Raw genomic sequence first — 24,200 nt, 5'->3', positions numbered from 1 at the left:
ATCTGACTGGAGTCAGTCCTTTCTGTGATCCTGGTTGTATCAGAACTCCTCAGAGTCAGGCTGTCTCTCAGATCCTGTAATTCTGAGATTCTGTGATCCTGGGCTTGTTAGAGCACCTGGGAGTGCAGCAGCTTCCTCTGGGTGTTGTGGGACTGGCTGTGGAGCCTGGGCTCAAGGTCTGCTCAGGACACCAGCCCAGAGAGACCGGAAGGAACCCAAGCCACTCTGCTGGCGGAGTTCCTGCATGCCTGCTCCCGATGGTCCCAGTTACTCCCAGTGTTGGGACAGATGTTGGGTCCTCCTCACCTCTGATCCTGAGAGTGTCAGAGTGCCTGGGAGTGGAGCTTCCTCTGGGTGTTGTGGGACTGGCTGTAGAGCTTGCGCCCAAGGTCCCACAAGACACCAGCCCAGAGAGGCCGGAAGGCGAGAAACTTTTTAATTTGTTTTATCACCTATATCTCTACAAACTGTTATCTTACAGGGAATCACAGAGACTTGATCCTGTTTTCTCTTTCATAGTTTGAGCTGTCACTTCAGACCATGATCCATTTCAGCTGGGTTTCTACGTGTGGCAAAAGGCCCCTCACATTTCACAGCCCCTCATTACATTTAGAAACCTTTTACTGCTACCAGAATGCTCATGACCTTCACATGCCATATATAGCCATATGGGGGCCACAAGAGATTGCTCTGAGCAGCTCTACATGGCCATAACTTCTGAACTGACCATTTCAGTGAACCCTGGCTCAAAATTCTGGCTATAATTGTCAACAACTATGAGTTCAGTGCATGGGTATGGAGTGCTGGGTCCCAGTGACACCCAAGGTTGTGATTGTACTATCAATCTTTATGAGGAACTGCAGGTTGAGAGATGTAAAGTTACACACCGTAGTTACAAAGTGGTGACATTAAGCATAAAGCCTACATCCCTAACCATGATACACAACCTCGGAGATGTCTCTCACTGCACAACCCGAGTTCCACACCTGTGATCAACATGGTGAAAGAAAAGAACCAACTTCCCAACCACTTGCTTTAGAGTGTTTCTTTGTTGCTGACCTAAAACACTAACTTAGGAAAGTAAGGGTTTATTCCAGCTTACACTTCCAGGTCACAGTCCGTCCATCATCAGGGAAGGCAAGGCAGGAACTGAAGCAGACTCCATGAAAGAATGTTGCTCACTGGCTTGCTTCTGGACTGCTCTGCTACTCCTTCATATAGTCCAGGCTCACCTGCCTGGGGAATGACACCTCCCACAATGGGCTGGGCCCTCCTGTCATCAATTAACAATTAAGAAAATGCCCTCACAGACATACCCACAGGCCAATCCGATGAAGCCAATTCCTCACTGAGGTTCCCTCTTCCCAGATGACTGTAATTTGTATCAAATTGACAAAAGACAAAAACAAAAAACAAGAAACACAACCACTATGCTGCCTTCCTGGAGTTACAGAAAGCCTAGCAGAGCGTCTGTTATACAGGAAGAAAAGTAGGATAAGTAACAGTATCTTTTGACCATAAATAAATTTTATAAATATCTTCAGTTTGTGAATGCCTATCAGAAGAATGCTTCCCCAAGGTCACACAATAGCAGTGTCAGGAACTATCTCGAGGCTCCAGACCTGTTTCCAATGCACTGTGCCACGCTTGCTGATTTCCCTGGCCTTGGGAGGCAACAGACCCTGCTTGGATTTGTTTGTATAATAATTGCTTTGTCCTTCCTCTGTTGAAGGTCTCTCTCCTATTCTCTAGTTAGCTAGGACCCAAATGGTAATTCCAAACAAGTGAGTTAATTTTTAGTCTTGGCATAAAGGAGCAAAGCAATGGAGAGGAACAAAGAAATGGCTTCTCCCATAAGGGAGCCCGCTCCAAAAAACACCACAGAAAAATGCCAGTCTCACAACCTTAATTTTTAGACCATCTTCCTATAATTTATGCAAAAATAATGCTTCTTTAGCTGTGTTTATACCTAAAAAGGGCAGATCTTAACTAGGAAGCATTATATTTTAACCCTTGATCATGGGAGACATGAATTTCAGTCACATAAACTTTGTCAAATACCACACACCTAAGAGAGAACCCAGGAGAGACTCTTAAGTGCAAGTGACCTGACAGATGAACACAGATACCTGCCACCTGCATGGGGACAGTCTCTGCCTGAAGCGACTTGTTAGCCAGCAACCAGGGATAGCAATTCTCCCGTCAAGGGAACAATATGACCCAGTTGTTCCAGGCCACTATTCTCATGGGCTTTCTGCTCCCCAGACCCAGGACAGATAAGAAGATGTGGCTGTTTTCATACTCTATCTTAGGTATGCTACAAAATTCAAGGGACAGCCACTATGAAGAAAGACCATTTCAAAGACATACAAGCCTCTGAGGTGAATTTGGAACACATCTGTGAATGTGTTCCTACCCATCATGGTGTGGGATATGAGCTGTGGACTGAAGTTTCCATGGCTTGAGCCTCTTTCTTGTATTATCATTTATTCTGCATCCCTTGTGAGGGGGCGGGAGGGGACAGAAATGGGAACCTGGCTTAGGTTGGTCAGACTTCATCACTGTGACAAATTCCTGAGAAAAATCTACTTAAGAAAGGAAAGATTTGTTCTGCCCCATGGTTTCAGGGGCTCCATCCCATCATGGTCTGGAGAAGATGGCTGAGCAAAGCAGTTCCTATCATGAAGGACAAGAAGCAGACAGACAGAATGCCTGTGCTAGCAGTATTTCTCTTCCTCCCCGCTTTTATTTCATCAAGACTCCCAGTCTGCACTTCTGAGGGTCTTCCCCCTTTTATTGATTTTCTCTGTAAATGCATTTGCAGACATAGCAAGAGGTGTGCCTTAATAGTCTCTTAGGTAGTCCTCAGTCCTAATAGTGTGACACTGGAGTCACTGCCTAGAGCATGGGCTTGTGGTCAGGTAAATACTCAGAAGAGAACAAAGAAGAAGCCAAGCACTGGGACCTACTGCAGGGAGCATGACTTACACTACCCAGCCATCTGTAGAGACACCTATAGCATCTTAATGCTGGTGCCACCTATGACATGTCTCATCATGATGACTGATGTCAGCAGTGGTATCATCTCTTCTCTGGTCCCCAGATGCAGTATGGCTTGGCTGTTCCCATTGAAGGAGATGATGTAGACCAAGACTAGTGTCATTGCATGAACCAACCTCATGTCACCACAGGTGCAGATGGCATGCTGTGTAGGAACTACAGTGTCTTTGCCAGGAGCTCCTGGGATAGCAAAGAGGTGCTGACTCTGGAATCGGTCCTACTGTGTGTATACCTGGCTCACCATCTGCTCCTGGCTCTACTACCTGGGATGTGAAATCTGACCTTCAGTTGGTTTTTATGATAGTGACGCCAACAAAATCCAATTACTACTAAATCTTCCAACTAACTATTCAAAATACTCTGTCAATGAGGAGCCTCAGTGTGGTCTCTTCCTTTCACTTTGTTCTAATATTGCTGACTTATACATTAGCACTTTTTTTTTCTTGCACTTCCATCTCCAAATCACTCAAGTTTTTTGAAAAAAAAAATAATAAGATCAGGCAGGACTTGCTCTTTAAGCATTGCATCACCAGAGACATTTCTCAAGTTGACAATGATCTACTCATAACACTCATGGGGTCTGTTTGATCAGTGATCCATGAAGGCATCCAATGAGACTGTCATTCTAGCCAGTATTCTGACATCTACAAAGGGATGCCATTGTCAGACATAGGCAAAAACTATTGCAATGGAATTTCCCCTGAATATACTGGTTCTGTAATCCCTTTAATGTCCAGTTTTAAGATGCTGAAGAGGACTGGTGATGTAGTTCAGTGGGTAGAGTGCTTATCTAACATGCACAAAGTCCTGGGCTCAGTCTCCAGTGCGTGGGGGAGAAGGGGTAAAGGCTGGAGGATAGAAGATCAAGGTCATCCTCTGTTATATCGTAGGCTTGGGGCCCAGTCTGGGCTCCATGAGAGCCTATCTGAAATTCAGGTGACAATCATGCTGATAGGCTGCTATGTTGCTAGAGAGATTCTACTTGCATGTGCACCCTATGAAGCACCCAGAGAGTTTACCCTTGCTCCACTGGATATATTCTAAGAACTTTGCTTGATCCTACAAGGCACCTTGACCTTTATGATAACCATGGCCAGGGAAACTCATTCCATGGCTGTAAAGTGCCATTTTTTGAACTCTAAATGAAAAATCAGTACTCCCAGCTAGTCTCCACCTGGCTATGTTCTTAGCTTGGCCAAGGGAGTGTCAGATAACCTTGGGGGGTCTCTGAACACCACATTACAACATCTAAGAATAATTGGGGAAGCCTCAAGAACACTGTGAAGGTCTAGGAGGAAGCAGTTGATACAATCAGAGCGATGCCTGGTTCAAGGTAGATAAGGGACAGGAAGAGAGACAGCCCCATCAGATGGCTCTGTCAGCATCCCAGCTGACACAGGAAGGCTGGTTATCTGTGTGTATAGTCAACAGAGGTTTCACTTTCTGTATACATCTCTGATTCATCATGAGTACTGCCCTAGTCCTCAGTATAACAATTCTAAGTATCATGTAATCCAGTTGTAGGCTAATAAATAACATATTAATTGACATAATTAATAATTACTTTACCCTATAATGAGCTAAAAAGATATATACCATAAAACTACCAGGATCTGCCAAAAAAATAAAATATCAACTAAATTATTGGAAACAATGATTAAAATAGCTGTTGATCTACAAAAATCTAGAGAATGTTGATTTGTTTTGCTCAGGTTAAAAATCTCTTAAAAGAGAATACTATGTGTTCAATTAACGCATCTCAGAAACTTCTCTTAAGCCAGGCTACCCACAAGGAGCAAAGTCTTTCAAGGTAGAAAAACATCTACAGTCTCCCAAACAGTCCTTGCCTGATTCTAAGTGAATGTCAAGGCCAAGGTGGTTTCTCCAAAGCATTCTAAGACTGCAGCACACCAGCATGGAGATAAGTCAGACCAGTGAGCAGGGACAATGGCTGTGCTTACCCTGTGTCATCCTGGAAGCCTTCCAGCTCATCCCGCTGTTCTGCCAGTGTGGCCTCCAGATCCAGGTAGGCACCATTATGGGACAGCTGCAGGGTACAGTCGTCGAGCTGGGAGAGAAAGAAGGAGTGAATTCTAGTGGACAGAGTGCATATCTAACATGCACAAAGCCCTGGGCTCAGTCTTCTGATGGGGACCAGGCACCAGCAGGTCACTTATGTTGCCCTCAAGGGTTTTTAAAAACCAAGTTTTACTCTGAACTGTGGTACCCAGCTGGAAGAGGACTATACTAGTAAAAGCATCCTGGAGCCCACTTGGTACAAGTGGACAGAGACGTCTGTCAGAGAGCTGGCATTGACCTGAGTTGTAAAGATTCTCAAGTTGTAGTCGGCATCATTTTGTTATATTTAGAATGACTACTTACACTTAAAATCACAGGTGAATTATTTTGCCAAAGACTGCGATTAATGTTATGAGAAAAAACAAGTATATAATGTCATGTTTAACTTCTGAGCTGTCAAGATGGCTCTTATGGTTTAGCTGGTGAGTCAAGACCCTAGTTCCAAAGTGCAGGCGACCATGGTAGCTCACGACTGAAATCCTAGAACATTAGAGGCAGAGGCAAGAGGAAAGACAGAAGTGCTGCCATGATCGCAGCCGCAGTTCTAGCCTAACAGCAGTCAGATCTACTTTGAATTTCCAGCTTAATTCCCAGCAGCCTCAATATTGACTCTTCCTTCGTGGTCCCCAAGGCCTGCCAAGGATCTGCCTCAACATGTTCTGTGACAAGCCCCAATAACAACAGAAAACCCCACAATCTTCCTGGCCTATGACAAGAAGATCCGCAGGCCTCAGATTGACGGCCTTATCCCACCCTCACCCCTACTCCCATCTCCATCCCCACCCCCACATTCCAGGCATCACTAACTGCCACCATTTCCCGATCACCATCTTAACAAAATTATATATCTGACCCAGGCATGGCACCAAAGAACACAGAAGGGCTCCCTTTCCTCAGAGATACGGTTTCACTAAATGAGCGGGACAGACAAATAGCCTGTAGATTAGAGTAAGACACAAGTAAGAGCAGCTGTCAGTCAGTGGATGCTCTTCCTCCATTTATGCTTCAGTGACTGTCTTCAGAAGAGATGCCAAAAACCCTCCATAATATTGCTCAAGTCCCCACCCAGGAGAAGGGTATCATTGCTCCCTAGCCAAGTGTCACCACCTTGATCCCCTAATTAGAGGGTGAGAAAGCCTCTGTTCAATGGTGCTAGTAAGTCTCTCAACTGAAAAAGAAAAGGTGGACATGGGCCTCATAGTCCTCTTAAGAGGTCTATGTGGGGCGTGCCCAGAACAACCAGGGGATGAGGCTCGAACTGGGATATTGACTGCCCTGGGACAGACTGCCCTGTGAGCTGGTGCATAGAGGCTAAGATCCCAATGGGATCATCACACTGCCAGAGCCTTGCCATGATGCCTACTCAGCCTCACCATCACACAAGAAACTCAACATTAATATTTAAACTACCATCGTGGGAGCCAAGGTGTGTGGATAAAATGTTTGGAGCTGGGACAACAGTGACATAGTGAACTCACCCAGAGAGTTCAAAGTTTGGGAGTCAGCTTTCAGTCTCCTTTTTACAAACTGGTAGGTAGAAGCCTGTATTGTTACTTTGGTCACTGATGTTACAAAAACACTTAACCTGAGGAAGGAAGGGTTTGATTTGTCTTGTGGCTTAAGAGGGGATACAGTCTATCACGCCCAGGAAGTGGTTGAATCAGGATCAGGAAGCAGCCAGTCACGGTTCACAGTCAAGAAGCAGAGAAGTTTGAATGCTCAGCTCACTCCCTCCTTTTTATTGGGTCTAAGACCCAAGCCTAGGGGATGATACCACTCACATTCAAGATGGCTCTCCCTTCCTCAGTCAAACTTCCCTGGAAATATCCTTGTAAACAGACTCAGAGCTATGTCTCCATGGCGATTCGAAATTCAGTTGACAACAAAGATTAACCATTTCAACCTCGGCAATAATTACTTAAGTAACCTCCGAAACAAATGTCCAAAGCCACAGCATAAAGGCAATGAGGAAAGGATAACTTCAAACTGGTTGTTATAAAAATTCAGGCAGAAATATCCAAGCTTTCCCTGCTAAAGGACTCAGATACCTCCCTGCCAGACTGAGTCCCTGGTCTCCATCCTTGCTTAGGGGGAGGCAACCTGATCCCCTGCCTTGGCCTCTCATGTCAAATGTCCTCCCAGATGACTTAAGGGCCCTGGAATTTCCTGACTCGGACAATTTTCATGTCAACCCTGATCCCCTGGCAGCATGTCCCCTGCACTCCTTTCTTGGCTGAAAATTTGGTGGCCAGGACACTGTCGGGCACTTCGGGACATAAGACAAAGCAGAGAGCCATGTGGGAAGATAGCATTACAGGGTTATTATAGAAGGGTGGCGATTAGGAAATTTAGGGGCAGTGACAGTGAGTGGCGTGGCTGAGAGACTTCAGATCAGGTTGCAGCCTGTCAACCTGTGGCCAGGGTTCTGGCAGGGATCTGGCAAGGATCAGGCTGCCCCAGAGGGAGTCAATCCCAGACCCACAATAAAGGTCCTTTTACGTCTCCTAACTGTGCCACTCCTCGCTCCCACTCCAGTCAAAACATGCCATTTAAACAAGCAACCCAAAGACAGAAAACTCCTCTGCTCCTTAGAAGCCGCACAAAGTGATTCTGGGGTCCTTTCGACTGCTCCTACAAAGAGAATGCACTCAACTAAGGGCAGGCTCACCATTCCGGAAAAAAACCCCAAACATCTGAAGTAAGGCTGATGTCACGTCTCGATTTATATATTCTTTCCTTTCCCTAAGCCAGTGAAGTGGTGCATTGCTGGGGTGGTTTAATGATTATCTGGGTTCTGGCAGCAAGTCTAGAGAAAGCCTAGTCTAGGCAATAAAGTTTCTGTACAACCCTGAAATAGACTTGAACAGAACCCTTCTATAAATACACATGAGGCTACCCTTTAAACTAATTTTGGTAGCTGTGTAGAAGTGAGAAAATACAAGATTTAACAATAGACTTCAAAGTTCAAAGAAAATCTCAAATGAGCCTCACTCACTTGTGTCATTGATGGGACCCTCCCAAGCTCGCATCTGCAGCCTCCCCATGTGATTCTGTAACAACAGCCTGGAACCCATGCTGGCCTGTGTCTTGCTCCTCATGGGCGACAGCTGATGCAGCCTAGCTGACAACTACAGGCACTGGCTTCCAGGAGCTGTCCTCCCCTCCAGTTCCTGGAATTCTGCCACTGAGTGAGTCCAACCTAGACTGCCAAGCTGCAGATCATCCGACGGCTGATGACTGACACATGAGACAGCCCAAGAGAAATCAGGGAAATGAACCCGAGCCAGCACTTCCCAGTAGACCCTCGAGCTTCCCGGTGATTCCATGGCTGTTAATTTAAGCCAATCTCTTCTCTCCATGATCTGTCACCACAGGTGACCCACAGCTGGCAGGTGAGGCAAATCTGACCACCTGAGTTCCCAGAGGCTGGGTGAGTGAAGGGTGAGAGGCTATCACCACGAGTTGCCCAAGAATGGCAAGTCCAAGTGGAGATGGCCACCACTTATCCATCCCTGAGATGGAACACAAAGCGCTTATCTAACCTGTCTGACCCTCCATGAGCTATCTAACCTTGACCCTCCATGAGCTCAAACTCCTGCCGTGGACAAAGGACAATTCCGGGTGCTGAGTAGGAGGAGCACCATAAGGAATGGTGATTTCAAAGCCCCTCCCAGAGAAGTCAGAAAAACCAGGCATGTACAGCCCCTAGTCCCCAGAGTTCTATTGCTCCACCTTAGTCCTCTTGCAAACTCCAAAGTAAAAGAGGACAGTACTGTGGTCTGAATGTGAAACTTTAGCAAGCTCTTGTGCTTGAACACTTGGTCTCCAACTGGTGGCACTGTTTTGGGGTGGCTGTGGATCCCTTAAGAGATGAGTTATACAGTACCAGGTATGAGAAGCCCTTGTTTGAGTTATTGATCATGGCTTTCCGTGATCTTAAAGTATACAGGCTATTGCTATTGCCCTTCATTTCTACCCACCCCCAAGAGGTAGAAGTTAAATCCCTGTTACTAAAGATATCACATACTTCAGACACAAGGCCCAGAGATGCCTGATCTAGAACTGACCTTAGTAACTCCTCCCTGGGCAGTAGTTTTCACAGTACCAGAACTTACCAAAGGAGGGGAATAAGTAAGTCCTACCCAGTTATGAAGTCCATGAACCACAATAATGATCAATATGACATAACAACTCAGAAGATGCAATTGTGGTATGCATACCTTGGAGGTAACCAACAATTCTCTAATTGGACTTATTGGAAATCATGTCTAGTACAGAGAATCTAGCCATGGTGAAGTCATGGGTCTTGGAGGAGAACCTACAACCACCACTTCATTAAACCAGTATAATGCCTAAGTACATTCTAAATATTTGTCCTTATACCCACAGATAAGTGTAGTTCTCACCCCACATCAAGGAAAACGTCTCTTTGCAACATAGAAAGACCATTACAGAAAACCACAACCAGTCAGAACGGGGGTTGTGGAACCTGGTACCGATAGACACATCTATAAAACCATCTGGCACCTAAGGGAACGTTGTAGAAGAGGGGGTAGGAAGATTATAAGAGTCAGAGAATCATGGAATTTTCTGTGAGATTGTGTCTCCTAGTAATGTCAGAACCTATACCCATAAATTCCCACCAGCACGGCTGCCTAAACATGAGCTAAACAGAAAAAAACAACAGTGGACATGACAAAGTGGATGAGGGGGAAACCTTGAGACCTCAACCCTACACGAAGAACTAAAAGCAGAAGGAATGCTGAGCGTGGATAAAATAGTTCTCCTCGGAGAAGAACACGCCAATTCTTATCCAATACCAAACACTCAGCTCTGAAAACATACATACAAGTAACACTATACACACAATTAATGAAAAAAGAGGTTATGAGTTTGAAGGGGAACAGGGAGGAGTATAGGAGAGGGCTTGGAGGGAGGAAAGGAACGGGAGAAAAGGGGGCGGGGTATACCTAAAGGAACTGAGTCACTATATACAGGATCCTGTCTCCAACCTCTCTGCCTCCTGATGTGCCCGAAAGTGTGGAAGCTCCCACGGCTGCAGCCAGGAGCTGTCCCCACTGCCTTTTGCCTCCACCATGATAGACTATACCCATAGAATGAATCTTCCCTCCCTCAAGTTGCTTTAGCTAAATATTTTATCACAGTGGTAAGAAAGCAACCAGTATAAAGCACATTGTGATGAATTCTAGCTATTGCAAGCCCAGGCCTTCTGAGCTCTGTAATTCCAGGCTTCTCCTGGCTCAGAAACTAAGCACCGTGTGAGCCCTGGCCTTCTCCAAGGCTGACTTCACCATGAGCCTCGTTAGTGTACACCTCAAGCCAATCACTGCTCTCAGAGGGACACAAAAGCAGTCAGTTCTTTTCAGCTGATCACTTAATGAACAGCTTCACCCAAAGGTGGCAGAGACTATAAGTTGGACTTAGATGACAAGCAAAAAAAGGTTAGAAAAAACAGCTTCCCAACAAGCTGCCATGTGTTCCTTTCATGCTTCCTAAGAAAACCAACTCAAAATGTTGGCTCTGCCCCTCGGGCTTCTGGGAGTTATGCTCCTCCATAAGAATCAATGCAGTGGAAAGAAGCCGGGACAGGGGTGAGGGCTCCAGCTATGGGCTTGCCCACTGCTCACCATTTCCTAAGGGGCATAGCCAAGATATGGTGTCTATTTCATTACCCTGCAAACTACATATTTTCCCAATGTGGATTTCTCTGTATGCATGGTTGGCCTTCTGTACCTGATAAGTGACTGATACACACACACACACACACACACACACACACACACACACACACATATATATATACACATACATATATGTACATATACATATGTATACGTGTATATGCATATATACATATGTACATATGTATATACGTATATATATGTGTGTATGTGTGTGTATATATATACATATATATATATATGTATATATATATCTCACTTGCCATATATGAGTTAAATCAGGAAGTAGTACTCTACATAGGACAGCCAGTCTTTCGTTCTTGTTGCCTAAATAATATAACGTAGTAATTGTTGGTATCACATTGCATATCGTTAGTTATTTGGAGATGACATATTATACACACAGATGGGCATAGGTTACAAGCAGACTATACATTTTACCTAAAGTATTTGAACAGCCACAGATTTGGGTATTCATACAGATACCATTACTGGTGCCCCTTGCACTCTAACTCATGACAATGCCATACATTTCATAACAAAAAAAAAATCATATCTAGAAGGATAAAACTAAAAGTGTAAATATAGGAAACAACTGGTTGGTTTTCTTAAGAAACCAAGAAACCAAATTACACAATAACAAAAGGAAATGAGTTCTGCTGACCAGCCCTTCCCAAGTGCAATCCTAGGGACCACGGAGTCTCTTTGGCATAACCCTAATAAATGACTTAGGGGGAAATGTTAGGATACCACTGAAGGTCTGGCCGCTGATGTTATGAAATACTATGAGTGTCCTTGTTTCGGAAGTAGCTCGATGTTGCTTCCTGTGACGCGTAGGTAAGCTGGTGGTGGTCAGCAACCCACGCACAAGTCGCCTTGTTCTGGGCTGATTCGGAGAGTTTCCAAATCAAGTTCTAGATTTCCATTTAAACTAAGACGCGCATCCAGCCTACCCACCAGCAACAGGAACCTCTGCCAGAAACCGAAAGAAGACAAAGGCGAGAGCTTTAGGAAATGGTAACAGGTATACGGACAAATAAATCACTCCTGGTCAGTAAATAGGCATATTGGGCTTTTTAATACAACAGCTAGCGTGCATTGGCTTACATGGGTACTGTGTCCTGTGTTCCACATCACTTTACTTAAGTGGAAAATTCTTCCATCGCTGCTTAGATGGGGAAGGAAGGGAAGGACATAGGGAGCCTGGGAATGACCTGTGACTGATACAGCATGGAGGTGTCTACCACAAGCAAAATCCTCAATGACTGAGCAAATTAGTAAAGAGAAGCGCTACTCATCAACATGGGAAACACCAGGCAAGAAGTGTGTGGGACGGGGATAAAGTGGGGATTTCTCCTCACCTGCTTTGTTTACTGTGTCTCAACTAATGGAGGCATTTGGGTTACTTAAGAAAAATCATACACAAATTTTATTATTTTCAAAGAACTACATTTTAATTTTGATTATATTCTTTTTCTCTGTTTCTTTTCACCCACTTTGTGAATGTGTTTGGGATTTTTTGTGTGTGTGTGTTGTATGTATATGTATGGTGTAGTGTGTGTTGTGTGTATGTGAAGTGTGTGTGTTTTGTGTGTGGTATGTATGCATGTGGTTTGTGTGTGTGGTATGTGTATAGGTGTGTTGTGTAGTGTGTGTGTGTGTGTGTGTGTGTGTGTGTGGTGGTATCTGGGAGAGTTGTTTTGTTTGAGTCTCTTTAAGATACATATTTTTTTAATTTTATGTGTATGGGTGTTTACCTACACGTGTTCATGTATGCCATATGTCTGCAGTGGCCATGGAGTCCAGATGAAGACATTGGAGCCCCTGTTGTTTCCGATGGCTATGAGCCCCCATGGTAATGCTTAGGTCAGCAAGCCCCATCTTTCCTTTTTCATTTACATCTCCACAGCAAGCAGCTTTGCAGCGACCTGCTAACCACCCGGTTCATGGGACCCTGTTTCACGGGGTTATACCTTTTCCAGCAGACAACATGAAGTACAGGACTAGGAAGGGTTGTCATTAAGAACTGTCCCTTGTACTCTCTGCCTGACCTACACAATAAAGATCCTATTGAGAAAATGAAACGGAGGGAAGGAAAACTGTGAGAGACTTGTGTGCATTCATAAAGAACTTGTATTAGAGCGTGTGAGAAATTGCTACAACTGAATGGCAACAGGCAAATAACCCCATTTAAAAGTGGGCAAAGGATTTGAACCATCATGGACCAGCACTTACAACACAGCCTGTGGCTGTGGGCCAAGGATAGACAGTTGATGGGGAGCTATTTTGATCCCCTTACATCCCCTTATGATAGGCCTGTAAAATATAACTGAGAACCTCAAGACCCTTCAACCCAGGGTTTCCACCATCTATCTCCAGTGGTTCTCAGACTCCAGTGTATACAATAGCCTCCTGGGACATTGGGTCACACCCAAACCTCCAAATTCCATGGGTCTAAGCATCTGGATCCCAAGGATCTGTATAATTCCCACCATTACCCAGTGATTAGATACACTGTGAATAAGAACCTTAAGCTTCACTCTGAGACAGAAAACAGAGATAACACTGTTAAACTCCTTGGGGGAAGAAGTAAGCCAAGAGCAAACTCTGAAGCCCAAATTGCTTCAGAACTTGTTCCTCTTCTCCCAGTCCTTGGCTCTCCTTTCAATATCTCCATGTAGCCTAATAGATTCTTCCTAATGAGCAAGTATATCCCTGGGGCCAACTTTGGGTATCGGGATAATACTCCAGCAGAGATGCACTGAGATCTTTGGAAACAGCACAAATAGACCAACACTCTGGCTCCACCTGGTAGCCATGACTGGGCCTAGGAACAGAAGCCACACCTCACAGAAAGTCCAGCTGGCTGCCACTGTAAACTTCGAGGAAATGCTTTCAATAATTCTAGAAAGTGAGCTGTCTACTAGCCAGGAAGTCTGAACACACGAGCCAATCAGAGCACCCCCAGAAGAAAAGAAAACCAGTCTCATTGTTCATTATCACAGCTGTAAGACAAAAGAGACTGGCAGATGTCACAACACCAGTGAACAGCTCCCTGTCTTGCTTGGTGTGGCCAGCTTGACCATTTACAATAGCTTTTGTTAGTTGCCAATAGTTTAGAATAAAGGCAATATACATTAAACTCCAGGTTCTCTGTTCTCAAGAAGAACAGAGCAATGTAGAGCCCCTGTAATTTCTTCTCTCCAGGCTAAGCTCCACCACACTTCCCTTCGGTGCATACACTTATCCAAGTCTCCAGGCCACCTGCCCACCTGGCTCCCGTATCATGGCTCAGGAGAAGCAATTGCTCTCTATGCAGACACTATGACTGGATGCAGTCTCTTCTTCGTTTCTTTTCAGCTGTCTGTAACCCTATATGCTGTGTACAGTCAGCCCTTCTCAATAACCAAGCAAGTTCCACATCAGCAGCATGAAGTCAACCATATCCTTACTCCATTCCCTTAGTAACTCATTAACTGTATGACCAGACAGCCCTGGCTCAGTGATGAGTGAAAATCCCCCCCTCAAAACACACCTCTGCACAGTTCTGCCCAGGTTCCTGTAAGGTGTGCTGTCATGAGATCCGAGTGTTTAGGTCAGCAAGCCCACCTGCCTCTCACTTCTCTCACATTTACACCTCCATGGCAAGCAGCTTTGTGGTGGCCTGCTGACCATTCTGTTTACAGGACCCTGCTTCACACTGATGCCTGCCCCAGCCTATATCATGAAGTAAAGGACTGGGAAGGGTTTTCATCGCTTTCCCCTGTAATCTCTGCCATCACTTTTTCAACACAGTTAAACACTTAGAGGCATCATGTACCTATAAATGGTAAATTGTACATGTTTAACTGGGAGACAACAAAGAGGAGAGTAGGGGAGGGGGAGAGGAGGGAAGAGGAGAGGAAGGAAGGGAAGAGAATGAAAAGGGGAAGGGAGAGGTAGGGAGAGAAGGGGAAGTGAGCTGAGAGAAAGGGAGAGGAAAGGAGAGGAAGAGGGGGGATGGGAGAAAGCAAACACTGCCTGCTCAAGAGCAGATTGTCCATCTTTGAGAAAGAACTTTCCTACAGCTTCAGGGGACTCATACAGCCCATCCAAAAAGGCACCTGGAGGGTATTGTTAAAGTGAACCCCCTCTCCTCACAATTTCATAATGCCTCCAAGTTAATGTTACCTTAAAAAAAGGGAAGCCCAAACATATTGTCGTCTCTAATTTGTGCCTCAGACATGTCTGGGGAGAAAATGTGGGCTCTTCTTGTGGAGATGATTCGTGTTGTGTGGTAGCTGTGAGCATGGTTACAGCCACAGCCAGCTCTGAGGTATTTACAGGCCTCACTCACTAACCACTGTGCACACCTTTGTAGCTGAGGGAAAAGCTATTGGTCTGTAACTCTAGAAATGTCTGGAGTTAGAACAATGAGTGTCTGAGGAGTCTGACCACTGACAGATAATAAAATAATTGAACTTAGGATTGCTGAGTATTAAGTTTTAAGAATTAATGAGATTTTATAACTTAGGGTTTTTGTTCATATTATTGCATATATATGTGTATATATAGATATGCATATGCATACATATACATATCTGTATATATATGTATATATATGTATACATATATATACATACTTATGAATGAGTGATCGGGAAGCCTGTAGAGGTTAGAAGATAGCTACACGGGGTCTTTTCTCTCTTTCCACTTTTGTGTGGGTTCCAGAAATCAAACCCAGGTGGACAGGCTTATACGGCATTTCCTTTACCACTGAGCCATCTCACCCACCCAAAATCAAAGTACAGTATGTTTTACTGTGGAATTTATCCTCTGTGAGATTTAGGCTCACCCTCAGTCATTGTTCTGCTCTCCAGAAACACTTGACAGTTAAAATATAGGCCACCTTGCTGGCTAGCCAGTTCATTGGTTGGGTTGGTTCAGTTTGTGGTTTTGGTTTGGGTTTTGGTTTTGGCTTTGGTTTTGACTTGAAACAAGGTCTCTCTATGTAGTCCTAGAGCTAGCCATGTAAACCAGCCCTTGCCTAGCACAAGTAGGGCTCATGGTTGGATCCCCAGAAGTGTTAAAACATTTTCTTCTTGTGATAATAGTAAAAGGGATAAGAGAAGAGCTTTCCGTATGGAAACCCTTTGGTCTCGGCATTCCGGAGCCTGAGGCAGGAGGATTGGGAGTTTGAGGCCAGCTTGGGCTATACAGTGAGGCTTTATATAAATTACTTATCTTCTTGCTGCAACAAAATACCTACAAAGACAACTTGAGAAAGGAAGGGTTCATTTTGGCTCACAGGTTAAAAATACATATTATAGTAGAGAAGGCACTGGCAGGAACTGCAGCTTGTCACACTGCACCTGCATAAGAGAACCAGAGGGAAATGGATGCTGGTGCCCAGCTCTGTCCCCTTCTTGCTCAGTGGGAAATCCCAACCCACGGAGCCGTGCTGCCCACATTCACCTCAATTAATCCAATCAACATGCTCCCTCAGACACCGAGGTTTGTTTCCCCGCTGATCCTAGATCTTGTCAAGTTGACAATATTAACTATCACTAACCTCATCTACATCAATTTTTCAAAGCCTAAGTCAGAATTTTCCTCAGGCCCTTCCCAGAAGCAGTTCAAATGGCTCTAGTTACAGTCAGTGGAATATTTGTGACAGGACAGGACTTTCTGATTCAGAAATGAAGATGAAAGAAGTCGGTTCTAGAAAGTACTTCAGACCAGTCATCTCCAGAGAGGACCATGCACAAGCCGGCTGCCTGTTTGTTTCCCTCCTTCACCCAAGCGAGTTTCTAGCAGCTGCCCTGCCACCGGGTTTTAAGCAGAGGATAATCATTCCCAGATGTTGAAGAAAAATGCTCTGACCAAGCAGGCACTGCAGCTCCAGATGTGTGTGGTCAGTTGAATATTCCCTGTGTCTCATAAGGTTGCCACAACACTCAAGCTATTCATTCAGAGAGAGGCCTGACCCTTCACAGATTGCCTTTCATGTCATTTCTTACATGCTCAGACAAGGCAAGGCTCCATTGGGTGGGAGCTGTATAGCCATTAGGTCCACCATTCCGAACACCTAGAGCCACGGTGATTCAGTGTCTGCCAGAAACACAGATGCATCCAAGTTCCTGTACCCCTAAAACTGGGTAGGCTGGGCATATCTCCTCCAACGAGTCTCTGGGCTCTTACCAATGCGGAAATCTCCCTAACGCACACATGCTTGACAGGTCTGAAGCCCTAAGGCAATGACCCCCAACACAGAACTGTTTCCACCAGACAACTCCCATGACAATCAGGGGCCAGGTTTGAATCTTGCAGCACCAAGATCCATGAGAACAGGCCACACACCTTGGAAAGCCAGATGTGTGGAGACCAGAGTGCCAGGCTGAAGGTGGCCATGAGAAACTTCAGAACACCTTGCCTGTGCCACTGAGCACAGTGGTCAGTGCCACTGCCCATATAGAGCTTAGACATTGCCCCTGCTCAACCTTTCTTTCCAGACCTTTCTACACATACAGCCTAGTAAATAAATATTACTTTTAAAATGTGGTCCGGAACCAGAAAGATGGCTCAGTGAGAAAAGGCAGTTGTCACCTGGGTCCAATCCACAGAATCTGTGTGAAGTTGAAACCAACTTTACAAAGTTGTTTTGACTTCCAAAAGTGTGTGGGAGGGGGTATGCATATGCACACATGTACATAAGTAAATAAATATTTTTAAACAATCAACTTTAACAAAATCAGAGGTGTGATTTTTGTAGGTGGCAGGAATTACGTTTAGACCCTGTGCAATGCTCAACGTGATCCACTAGCAGGACAGAACCAACACAATGGGGGATTTTGTTTGTTTTTGTCTGTTTGTTTGTTTGGGTTTTGTTTGTTTTGCTGTTGATTTTGCTTTGTTATTGTACTTTGGGGTAGAGTTTTGCCATCAAGTTCAGCTTCATCTAGAATTTACTAAGCCCCTTGGGCTCTGCTGGAACTCACTTTGTAGCTCAGACTAGCCTCTGCGGGGCAAATGGACCGTGCCACCAGTCAAAAGATCTGGTAAGGCTGAGTGTGCCCAAACCTTGGGAAACTCAGAATTGAGAGTGTTAGGAGTGGGGCCAGCTCCCTAGCTAACTCTACCTGCTCTAGAACATGTAACCATGACACCTCACTGAGAAGACCATGACAACTGGTCATGTAGCATAAAAACCTGAAGTTCTCTGTTTTAATGAGGTGTCTAGATAGGCCCTGAGTGTTCAGCCAATGAGCTTCCCTCCCTGGGCATTCCTTCCCACTATAGGTATTTAATCCCTGATTCACCCTGAGTAAGGTGCATGCATTCACATCTACCATCAAATAAAGTAGTTTGAAAAAGTAAGAACCGTCTCTTTATCAAGGAGCGCTGAAGGGGGAGGCCTTCATCATAAAAAAAAAAAAAAAAAACCTCCCAACCTTCTCTCTCCAAGTCCCTCCATATTCTCAGCACTCACTCGGAACCAAATTGTGTTCCACCCTACCCACTCCCCATCCCCCACCCCCATCCAGGTTTCTGTCTCCCCCTTCCTACCTGACCTGTGAACACCCTGAAGGGAAGCACAGACCAGAGACCTTCATTCCTAACTCCCAACAGTACTTTAGCAGTGCCTGGGCACACAAGAGATTGGAATCACAGCAACTGTCCCAGACCCCACTATTTCCCACTCCAGAAAAATAAGGACTGAGGACTATACTATAGACTGTTCTGGCCGGGCAGTGGTGGCACAAGCCTTTAATCCCAGCACTTGGGAGGCAGAGGCAGGTGGATTTCTGAGTTCGAGGCCAGTCTGGTCTACAGAGTGAGTTCCAGGACAGCCAGGGTTACACAGAGAAAACCTGTCTCAAAACACCAAAAAAACAAACAGACTGTGCTCTGCCTCCCCTGAGTGGCAGCCATACTCCAGGCACCCCAGCAGCGAGACAGGGCACAGACTGATAAGCCTCTAGCCCCGGGCTTGAGGTATCATGCTCAGCTAGAATTTTGTATGTCCAATAAGCCCTGAGTGATGTCAAGGGTGAGAGGTGAGAGATGGGAAATAGGCATTTACATACACCATGGCACAGGGAAGGACAACATAAGAAGTGACACTTGAAGTGGCTGGAAAGAGGCTCATGGTTAAAAGGCTGGATAAAGCCTTGGAGGTTAAAGAAACAAAGAACAAAGTAAGTTTGAGCTGGGCTGTGATGACTACGGTGCCATCCAGTGTGACAATTCCACAAAGAAGCTCTTCTCAGACTGAAGCTTGGGTACACTGCTGAAGGGTTCCTTCAACCCGAGTTTCTGGACTAAAGAGCACTGGGACGGAGGTGTCACAGTGCATACAGGCACTTGCCACCACAACTGATGCCTGGGTGTTCATTTTCTCTGCACCAGTGACCTCTTCCCCAGCATACTCACACTCCAGCACAAGTTCCATTAAGTACACCTTACTTAGACTCTGGAATTCGCTTCTGATGTATCCAGTGGCCACAAAGGAACTAACTAACGTAGCAAACTTTTCTGCCATGTGGAGCACTGATGTACATCACCTTCCAAAACAAGGCCTGGGCTCTTTCTAACACTAGGAACCTTGGGTTTCCTCAACCCTGTATGACTGTAAAGCATTTTCTTCAATCCAACCATGACTCTACTATCAATAGACAATCTCTCTATAGACATCGATGTAACCAGGACAGCAGAGCCTTGTATAAAGAAGGGAGTCTCAGTGATGGTATAGCTTGTGACAGTTGGCCCAGAAAGCAAGTAATCCTCAAATCTCAAATCCTCTTCTGGAAAAGGATGTTCAAGCTGGTTTTACACTTACTATTTTTTTTTATTTGTGTCTGTGAGACAGGGCTTTACTCTATAGCCCATGCTGGCTTAGGAATTGATATGTAGTCAAGTCGGATCTCAAACTTACCATTCAGCCTGTTGAATGCTAGAAGTACAGGTATAGACCACTATGTCCCCCTTGAAGATTCTTAAATCTTTTCTTTTAACAGTTACTAACAATGAGTATTTTATGACTTGTTTCTATAAAATACCAACAGGAAAAAAATATACATTGTTTTTATAATGCCTTACCTATTTTCCAAATATAAAGGGAGTATTTGGATACCCATCTCTTGTAGGCAATTAGAAGCAGAAGAGATTAGCACATAGAGCAATTAGTATCTGATAAAACAGGAGAACCTAGAAGGGGAACAGGAATGTGTGCTCTTAAACATAGGGGCTGGCTAGCTCCAGAGTGTATGCTCAGTTCCCAACCTGCAGATGCCTTGGCAGCCTGCATCCTACAACTCTCTCTCTCCCTCCCTCCCTACCTACCCACCTAGCTAGTCCTGGGCATCCAGGAGATGAACACTTGTTCTGATATATTCTGATCTTGATATGGTCCCAGGAGGCCTCCATAACGGGAGAAATGTGTGTCCATAAACAGCAAGTGCCCAGCAGGCAATCATTCTCCCTTACTGTGAGTCTGGCCTCCCCACATAAAGTGAATTATCATATGTTAAGTTTGTACAGGAGGCAACATCCCACCTGTCAGAGGCCGGATTCCTGCTGAACAAACCACAGATGTTCCACACCGCAGGCTACATCTCCTGCCTTCAGCCAGCCCCTCCTACAAGGACTCATCTGGTCCAAGCAAAGTAATGTCCGAGCTTCCCATCATGCTCCAGTCTACCTGCCAGGAAAAGCAAGAGGCCAGTATGTTCTGTGATTGTGACCCTATGGCCGGGCTGGTTTCCTAAAGGAAAGCACAATATTAAGTCCTTCCATTTAAAAAGCATTCAAAATACCTTTACAAAAACCATTCCCTTTTGCTAGAGGAAAGCTCTTACTATTTGATATCTTCTTCTCTACTGTGTTTTATTCTGAGTTCTCTGGAAGCTTCCTGTACACGTGAAAGGAAACTTGAAAATAACTCTATCAGACATTACCTCCCAAGCACAAGAAGAAAACTGTGGGTTTCGTCTTTTCCCACTTTTCAAAAATCCATTATGGTTTGCATGCAACTAAATTGATTGATTTCAAGCCAATTCTAACTTGATAGATGTGTGCTTCATGTGGCATAATTCCCTGCGGGAAGATGAGGAATACTGAGCGCTCCTGAAGATAGTGGGAATAGCTCTCAAACAGTTGGAAACACTCTACTAGACAAACATGAAGTCAGCCCCAAATATTCTCAAGTCAATGGGACTAATCAATCACTTTCTTCCCCTCTCTGAAAGGTAGGCATTATCAGTTGATCTGACTTGGCACAGGCTAGAGAAAGCCATCATTCCTTCCTACCTCCCAAGCTGAGGGAGGCATCAGAGAAAACACCTGTTCCCAGGTGTGCACTAGCAGGGAATTTTTAGGTCTTCCCTGGGACTCTCTCTACTGTAGGGAACTGGTCCTTAGGGGTACACACCATCTCCCAAGACATCTGTAGCCCTACTGGGAACCTGCTCTCCACTAGGCAGGACCACCATGCCGGCTGGCTTCATCTCTTCCTCAATCCAGCTAAAACTCCACACATCTGTTCCCCTTTTCTGTATCCCTTCATACCATCTTATATTATCTGACCACCTGGTATAGTTTGAATCTGAAATATCCCCCATAGGATCATGTTTCGAATGCTTGTTCCCCAGCTAGTAAAATTATTTTGGGAGGCTGCAAAAAAATCTAGAGGTGTGGTTTACTGGAAGAAGTAGATTACTAGCAGTAAGCCTAAGAGTGATAGCCCAGTCCCTGGTTCAAGTCCACTCTCTGCTTCCTGACCATCACTACTGAGACCTTCTCTGTTGTGATAGACTGAGATTCCCCTAAAGCTGTGAGCTGAAATAAACATTTTGTTCTTGTTTCCTTTCTGTCACAATGATAAAACACTATGAAAAAAGCAACAACAACTTAGGGGAGGGAAGGGTTTATTTGGTTTCCACTTCCAGGTCATAGTCCAGCACTGAGAAAATTCAGGGTAGAACTCCAGCAAGAACTTAAGGTGGAATCCACAGAAGAATGTTGTTTCACTGGCTTCCTTGCTTACAAGGCTTATGCTAACCTAGCTTTCTTAAACAGCACAAGACTATCTGCCTAGGGAGTGGTCACCTGCATCAGTTCATTAGACAGCCCCCAACTCCGAGTGCATGGGCACACATACACCCTGACTAACATACCATCTATCATACCATTCCTGACGTGATGGAGCTCTCATAGCACTATAGCAGAGTGAACCATTGCCACAGAGACCTTAGGGCCTCTAAAGGCTACAAAGTTTCCATCTGCCATGTACAGGAATGTTTATCAACTTTCAATGGATGATAAATTTTTCTCAAATTGTATAAACTCACAAGCCAAACCCTTCTTCCTGCTACCACGATGTCCACAGACTTTCCAGGAAGCATGGGCTCCAGTTTGAGAAAGCATTTTAGAAATGAAAATGAGGGGGAAGAGGAGGAGGGAAAGGAGGAAGAAGAGGAAGAGGAGGAGGAGGAGGAGGAGGAAGAGGAGGAGGAGGAGGAGGAAGAGGACGAGGAGGAGGAGGAGGAAGAGGAGGAGGAGGAGGAGGAGGAGGAGGACGAGGAGGAGATAGTCCCCAGCTCTGCTACTCAGTAGCAGTGCAACTTTACACAAATCAACTTCAATGGTGTTTTTCTTATCAAGGAAATGAGAAATGGCCTGCCACATGGCACAGCTACCATGAGTGAAAATCCTGCAGGTGAAGCATTTGCAGTGGCTAGCTCACACCATACCTACAAGACAAGGCTATTTGCGTTTTTGGGAATTCATGGAACTTGAAAGAATATTTGAAAATATCAAGTGTATCCAGTCAATGGCCCACAGGTTTCATGCAACTAGGGACAGCTATGAATAATCATATTGTTGCTTCTCTATTGCTGTGATAAGATACCATGATCAAAAGCAACTGAGAGAAGAAGGGGGCTTACTTTAGCTCACAGTTCCAGGACACAGCCCACTACAATGAGGAAGCCATGCCAGCAAGGGTGAGGCCAGCCTGGCAATCAGGAAGCAAAGAGACCAACCACATTGACCCACACACAGGAAGCAGAGAGGGAGAGAGAACAGGAATAGGGCCAGGCTATACAACCTCAATGGTCACTCCCAATGATACCCTTCCTCCTAAGAGGTGTCTCTTTATAAAAGTTCCAGAATCTTCCCCAAAAGTGCCACCAACTGGAAACCAAGCATTCAAATACAAGAGCCTATGGGGCACATTTCTCATTCATATCACCATAGCAACTCAGCACAAAATACATAAACTTTCTAAACACATTACAAAATTGAGTTTAATAGCTCTGCTATGTAGTTCTCCATCATGAACTTTGTAGATGGCAATGACACGTTACAAAATCAAAAAGCTGGACACACGTGGGTGCTACTAACTCGTCCAACCCTCACAGAAAACCTAATGTTTGAGGGCTATACAGCACTTTAGTGCCATTGATAAATATAATTTATTTAAAAATCAAAATACATGGGGTGAGGTTGATAAACTCAGTACTACTAGGGGAACGGACTGATTCCTGAGAAGACAGGGAAGTATCAGAGCCGCCTTGGAGTCTCCTAAACTGCTTTCCCACTTGGCAGAAAGCATTCCCACGTCAGAGAAACCTCATGATACACGGTGCCGTGATGACAAGCAAAGGACGGACTTGGTGCCTATTTCTGGCTGGGCAGAGGACAAAGGGCTCCTACTCCAAGGGCAAACCCCTTGAATCTCCTAACAACACAGACATCGTCATCCGATGTCCCCCTTAGGTCTCTCATCTCTGAGATGTGAGTTCAAAAAACCATTTAGCATTAAAAATTCGGTATTAATGGGAAAAAAAAGTGGTAAAATTGGCATGTTGTCTGTTCCATAGATGACTGGGATTCTCACCTCATCTTTGTACTTGAGCAGCACAGGAGCCAAGAGCAAACTCTTAACTATCAATGATGCTTTTTTGGAATAAATAAGTTTTTTACATAGGAATTGTAGATCATGCCTGCAATCTGAACACTTGGGAAGCGAAGGCCAGGGGCTGTATGAGTTCAATACCAGTTCATGGTTACATGCCAAGTCCTTGTCTCAAAAAAAAATAAAAAATGGAGTAAATAAATATTTAAGCTTTTCTGATCAGAACAATAAGCTAATCATGCCATTGGCAGACATATTTGAACTTTTCTGTCCCTATACAATGAAATGCTTCTCATTTTCTTTTTTTTTTAACTTTTATTGCATTATGATGAGAAAAGTTGCATGATTTCAATTTATCTGAATTTGTTAACATTTAAAAACACTTTAAGTAAATACAATTAAATCACATTCTTGTTTCCCTTTTGTACCCCAACTCCTCCCAGAGACCCCCCTTCAATACCTAC

General features: G+C 44.7%; 1 protein-coding gene across 5 annotated transcripts in view; it reads right to left on the bottom strand.

The window, feature by feature from the left end:
• The window catches only part of Fhod3 (formin homology 2 domain containing 3), a 421,283-nt gene that overhangs the window by 363,412 nt on the left and 33,671 nt on the right, over positions 1-24,200 (bottom strand). For all 5 annotated transcript variants that reach the window (XM_031365152.1, XM_031365155.1, XM_031365151.1 and 2 more), the window contains exon 2: positions 5,022-5,128. In XM_031365152.1, coding sequence (XP_031221012.1) covers positions 5,022-5,128 — 107 coding nt within the window. The remainder of the gene's footprint in view (positions 1-5,021; positions 5,129-24,200) is intronic.

This window comes from Mastomys coucha, unplaced genomic scaffold (assembly GCF_008632895.1).
Source record: "Mastomys coucha isolate ucsf_1 unplaced genomic scaffold, UCSF_Mcou_1 pScaffold13, whole genome shotgun sequence".
NCBI lineage: Eukaryota > Metazoa > Chordata > Mammalia > Rodentia > Muridae > Mastomys > Mastomys coucha.
Note: the sequence above shows the minus strand (reverse complement) of the source record. Positions and strands in the feature narration are given on the sequence as shown.